This window comes from Gasterosteus aculeatus, chromosome 16 (genome assembly GCF_964276395.1).
Source record: "Gasterosteus aculeatus chromosome 16, fGasAcu3.hap1.1, whole genome shotgun sequence".
Taxonomy (NCBI): Eukaryota; Metazoa; Chordata; class Actinopteri; order Perciformes; family Gasterosteidae; genus Gasterosteus; species Gasterosteus aculeatus.
The window spans coordinates 18,662,042-18,667,658 of record NC_135704.1 but is presented as its reverse complement, the minus strand read 5'-3'; the positions used below and the strand labels follow the sequence as shown (position 1 = coordinate 18,667,658).

Sequence of the window (5,617 nt, the reverse complement as noted above, 5' to 3'; positions counted from 1 at the left end):
GACATGAAACAAGTTAAACTAGCGACGGGTTTTAGGTAAATAACTTTAGATCAAGTGTTTTGAGCATTTAGGACGCGGTGAACGCAGGAACTACGAGTTGAAATATTTGGAAGTAATAAGCAGCATTTAGTGATATAGAAGTGATTATTATTTTGCCCGTAAACGTGTCAAACATTTAATCCCTTTTCAGGTAAAACCGCTCCACACGCTTTGATCACAAACAGCAGACACATGGAGTTGCATTTAATTCTTTATTCATGGTTTGTCCTGATGTACATTTCCATCCAAAAAAGGAAAAAAAACTCAAGTGAGGTAAAAGTCCTGAAAAAGGAAATCGTATCATGCTGCAACCATCAAACTCGTAGTCACAATCAAAGCCGACAGAAAAGCATCAACCAGTTCAAAAATATACATTATATGTAATGTGACACATTTCATTCTTTACCCCAACTTTCTCACACACACACACACACACACACACACACACACACACACGAAGAGGAAGGTGTAGGATTTGATGAAGCATCACCGATTATCTAATCCAACGGTGTCTCTGCCCCCCAGTAAAGAATCATCTACAGGCGTCTGTGTAGAAAAGAAAAACACGCTGCACGATGAACAAAGCCGGGCGATCAGAAGGCGAGAAGAGGCGGCGGGATCGACAGTTTACAGCAGAGTAAAAAGAAAAGTGGGGGGAAAAAAAAAGGTGCAAAATCCACTTTGTCCTTTATTCTTTCACCAAAGAGTTTCTGCGCGATGATTCAGCTCATTCAGCCCCGCAAACACCCCCCAGCGCAGAGGACTCGCATCCCACCGCCGCCATCCACACCAACGCAGCGTCGGTCTTGGTTACGCCGTCTGATGTCGCGCAGTGGAAAGAATAAGGGGGGGGGCTAGACTTCTACGTGCTCCGATTCATCATCACTCACAGCAAAAAACTAACTGGGGAATGATTAGAGATCCTGTGCAGCTGTTCCCTAAAAAAAAAAACTAAACCAATGTTCTACATGATCACATGATCGCCAACCAGTGAGCGATGAGGACGGTTTGAGCACGAGACGCCGTCTACGGCAATAAGACGAGGGGGAAGAGACAACATGAAGGGGGGCAGAACGAAGCCCTCAAAGATAAATGACACACACACACACACACACACACACACACACAATGTCCCTGAGAACCACATTAGCGTATTTACATCCGGTCCCAGCTGGGTGGGTTTTTGGAGTAAAACAAGGCCTCTTAAAGTGCTTCCGTTAGTACGGGGGTCTCTGCTGGATGACCCCCCCCCCCACGTCAGTGCACCACTAGGTTTCGCTTTGGATGGGGACCAAAGTGTCGGCATAAACGAATCGTGCCGGAGCTACAAATGCTGAGCAGTACATTCAATTACTGCAAAGGGGGGGGGGGGGGCTGGGTCAGACTGAGGTCAACATGGCCGCCAGTGGCTCAAAGACAAGGTGAGTCAGACAAAGACAGGAAGGACGAGTTTCAACAACAGACAACGAGACTGAAAACAAAACCAAGTGGGTGTTTTTTTAATAACGGCGGCGTGAACGTCCTTCCTTCAGTCGCCGTTAAAAAAAAAACAAACGCTCTAAAGAAAAAGGCCCTCGAGCTGCTGGTGCCGTCGGGCCGGAGCCACAGCGCCTCGCTTAAAAAAACGAAACAACTCAAACCAAAGTTCAGCACGGCGCCCCCCCGTATGGCGTTGTGACCCGCGGGGAGGCCACGCTGACCGGCCACTTAACACCGTGTCTAGGCGGAAAGGGGGAGGAGGGGGGGCAGCCAGATAAGAGACGCTGGTGCTGCAGGGGGGAGAAGAGACTCTCGCCACTCGCATAAACACAGGCGGAACTTCTGGTCTCCGTCCTGACGGACAACCTGCCGTCTGCTGGAATGTTCCGCTCGCAGCGCCGGGCCGGCAGCTGATAGCCGGCCGGCTAGAAACCGATACTGATGGGTTTGGGGGGGGGGGGGGGGGGCAGAAATCAAACTGGTGGCGCTCTCAACATGCCCACAAAAGGGGTTTAAACGCTTGTGCAGGATAGAAGAGGACAGGAAGTGACCCCCCCCAAAAAAAACAGGTGATAATTATAGACCGGCTGTAGTTTGAGTGCCAATGGTTCTGAGAGACGGGACGAGCCCGACGGCGGCGGGGGGGACGACACACGTGCTGCTGCTCCTTTTAAGGCCACAGTCCCTCCCGGCCTGCTCGCTCGCCCCCCCCCCCCCCCCCCCTTCTCTCTCTCTGGGCGAGTCCAGCCTAGCGTGCGTCCCAACAGATCCGCGCTCGCAGTACAGTCGCACAACAGCCAGAGACTTAAAAAAAAAAACCACCCACAAATAAACGCCTCAGACGGTCTGCAGCCCCTCCCCCACCCAGAGGGCCGAACCGTCTCGTCCGCTGGAGGACCGGGAGGAGACCGGTGAGGGCGGTTTGTCCGACACCGCGACGGGGAAAATAAAAATACGCACATTTTCTTGCTTTGTTTACAAGTCACAGGCACCGACGGCATGTGTGCACGTCACCCCCGACCCCCCCTTCATACTGTGACACGAGTCATTAGTGCGCCACCTTCTCCGTCACCAGTGAACAACCTTTTTTTCTTTTTTTTTTTCTTCAAATATTACCTCTTCCCCAATAATACTATTTTTCAATATTTTACAGTTTTTTTCTGCCTTTTCACATTTTCTTTTATCACAGGAAGGGGAAACCAAATTTAAGGCCATCACACGATATTCCCTTATTTTTTGCAAAACATAGTACACGCTTTCATCATCTGGGTGGGGGGGGGGGGGGGTGTTTAACACCTGGAGGTTAAGGCACAAAACTCCGTAACAGAGGGAAACAAACGCGATGAGAAATAAGAAATAATGTTAACACTTAAAAATATCTTTCTCTTCGATGACCCAGACGACCCCGTAGATGAGGAATGAGAAAGATTCCAGAAACAAAAACACTTGAATATATAATTACGCCTCGAGGGGCACCAAGCATCTTTCGCCTTAGCACTTTTCATTCATGGGAGGGGGAAATATTTTTTGCAATTTTTATTTTTTTTTAATTCCTCTCTGGCCGAAAGCGGCAGCGCCTCAGTTACACGGCAGCCACGTGGGAATGTTCTGGTTGGCCACGTAGTAGTTGCTGAAGTTGTGGTCCCGGACGTAGGGCGCCGGCTGGTAGTAGCAGGTGACGCAGGAGGCGTCGGGAATGGCGTTCTGCTCCGCCAGCACGCGGAAGGCCATCACGGAGATGAGCTGCAGGGTCTGCCGCCGCTCGTGGCCCATGAGGCACACCGTGCTCTCGTTGACCACCCGCCGCAGGATCATGAGGTAGTCGTACTTGCTCTTCTCCTCGCCCACGAAGTGGCTCTGGAGGTAGGCCTCCACCTTGCGCTGCTGCTCGCCGATGTCGGGGAAGTCGATGAAGAAGCGGGAGCACATGTAGCGCTCCAGGGCCTTGAGCTCCTCCTCGCTGGCGGGCCGGAAGTCCCGCACCAGCAGGTTGCAGTACTTGAGCAGGCCGCCGCCGCGGATCTCCTCGGGCCGCTTGGTGGCGATGAGCTTGCCGCTCAGGTGGCCCAGCGCCGCGGCGAAGTCGCCATACACGCTCTCGCCGCTCACCGTCGGGTGGAACGCCGGCGACATGGGCGCCTGTGCCAGCTCGTAGTAGGAGAGCATGGAGTCCAGCACGATCTGAAAGGAGTCCACGCTGAACTCAAACTGCCGGCGTATCGAGTCCACGAACTTCAGCTCCACGTTGCGGCCGTTGTTGTTGGAGAGGGAGATGAGGCTCCAGCGGTCCTGCTCCGTGTTGACCTTCACCAGCTTCTGGACGTAGGCCTCTTTGAGGGTCATGGGCGTTATCTTCTCCTTGTTCACGCCCTCGGGCAGGAAGTCCAGCAGGGTGCCCAGCACCACGTCCTTGATGAGCCTGAACTCGGCCTCGTGCGGCAAGTCCACCCTGAAGATGACGTCCAGGTCCTTGTAGCTCCAGCCCACGTCCTGCACCAGCACGTGGCTGGCCGTGGAGCCGTTGAGCCGGACGTCCTTCACCGCGATGCCGCTGCGCTCCAGGCGGGAGCGCACCCGGGCCACGATGTCCTTCAGCCGCACCTCCAAAGTGGGGAAGTTACCCCGCCCGTGGACGGGCACCACCTCCGTCAGCACCTCGTTGAGCCGGCTCACCTGCTCCCAGCTGAGGACGCTGACCGAACTGCTCTTAGAGTCCTCCTGGTTCTCCATCTTCTCACGAGTTCAGGTCAACTGAGGAGAGAACGCACATGGCGGGAATTAAAAACAAATAAATATGTATTTATTTAAAAATAAACTAGCAGCTTTATCAATGAAAACACATTAACAGAAATGACAAACATTTAAAGACGGAGCAGCAGCGGAACCGCGAGACGAGCCGCCCGCGCGCGCAGTTACACGCGGGCGGGCGCGCGCGTGCGTGCAGGCGAGAGCTCGTGAGACTTCTAGAACAAGTTGGCGGCGCGAGCCTGGCTTTTTATTCCAGAACCGCGGAGGCGCACACCGAGCTAGCAAGCTAACGCTAGCGTTCCGTTACGCAGCGAAGCCCCGGTAACGCAGCGAAGCCCCGGTAACGCAGCGAAGCCCCGGTAACGCAGCGAAGCCCCGGTAACGTACCGTCGTGTGCGGCCCGCTGACTTCGCTAAATTTACCCGTGAAGAACGCGACTGGGGGCACGGAGCGACCCGGTAACTTAAGACGCACATTGGACATGACGGGCTTTCGCTACGTCGCCGTTGAGCAGGAACCGGACTTGAGTCCATATGGGGGGGGAGAACCCATCCCATATGGGTTCCGCAAAGCGCCGCGAGCTGCAAGCGATCAACACACGAGCAGCCGTGCGGGTGACGTCACGGCGTTCCCAACAGTTACGTTTTAGTAAAAAAAAAAAAAAAAAAAAAAAAAAAAGGTTACAACTCTACAATTCAGCGGGCGTTTCCTCGCGTAACTTTCCAAAAGTGCGACATGAAGAACACACGAGCGAGCCATGACAGCCAGTACATACATGTTCGCTCTTCCGTGAAAGCGTCCCGTGGCGGCGTTTGGGAGTCAGACAGCGCAGAAGTTAACTTCTTGCAGACGCGTCCTCATAATCCACCGGGCAGGAGACAGAAGCGCCGCGCGGAGGAGTCACGTTTGAACCGCACGCGCAGACGCGCCTGCTTTATACAGCCGCAGCACGACCGCCCGGAGTGGATCCACCGCCGCGGCGCGATACAGTCCCCCCCCCTTGATCGATACGACGTCACTCCTACGACGTAAAACTACAACAGAAACAATAGTAAGTGTTGTATGTTCAAATGAAAACACAAATTTGGAATATACACACCCGTAATCAGGAGTCTAAACCTTCATCGTCGGCAGATCATACAGGTGTGAAATCCTCGAGTTTAGTTTCGTACCAATGCGCCTCGGCGACGCATGTGATTGGTCGACGGGGTTATTTTTGCGTCGCCATGGTAACCGGAGCCCGTCTCCAAGCGGCGGCGTCCTTTTGAACAGCAGCAGTTTATCACCTGTAGAGATTAACAAAGGCAAGCCCATCGAAATGTAATATTCCATACACACGTCATCAAATATA

The 5,617-nt window shown here is 53.3% G+C and overlaps 1 protein-coding gene across 3 annotated transcripts; it reads right to left on the bottom strand.

Annotated features, from left to right (window-relative positions):
- Nucleotides 1-237: 237 nt before the first annotated feature.
- On the bottom strand, nucleotides 238-5,617 carry tent5c (terminal nucleotidyltransferase 5C). 3 transcript variants are annotated; one of them, XM_040201996.2, is made up of 3 exons: nucleotides 5,366-5,598; nucleotides 5,042-5,300; nucleotides 238-4,269 (listed from the first exon to the last, which is right to left on the bottom strand). In XM_040201996.2, the coding sequence occupies exon 3, from the start codon at nucleotides 4,246-4,248 to the stop codon at nucleotides 3,097-3,099; it is 1,152 nt and encodes a 383-aa protein (XP_040057930.1). In that variant the 5' UTR covers nucleotides 4,249-4,269; nucleotides 5,042-5,300; nucleotides 5,366-5,598; the 3' UTR covers nucleotides 238-3,096. The 3 variants fall into 3 exon arrangements, with proteins under 3 accessions (XP_040057930.1, XP_040057931.1, XP_040057932.1); XM_040201997.2 differs by lacking the exon at nucleotides 5,042-5,300 and having other exon boundaries at nucleotides 5,366-5,617; XM_040201998.2 differs by lacking the exons at nucleotides 5,042-5,300; nucleotides 5,366-5,598 and adding an exon at nucleotides 4,654-4,876.

Bases quoted from the DNA above. Each gene is read 5' to 3' on its own strand.
- tent5c (XM_040201997.2), bottom strand. From the start codon at position 4,248: ATGGAGAACCAGGAGGACTCTAAGAGCAGTTCGGTCAGCGTCCTCAGC.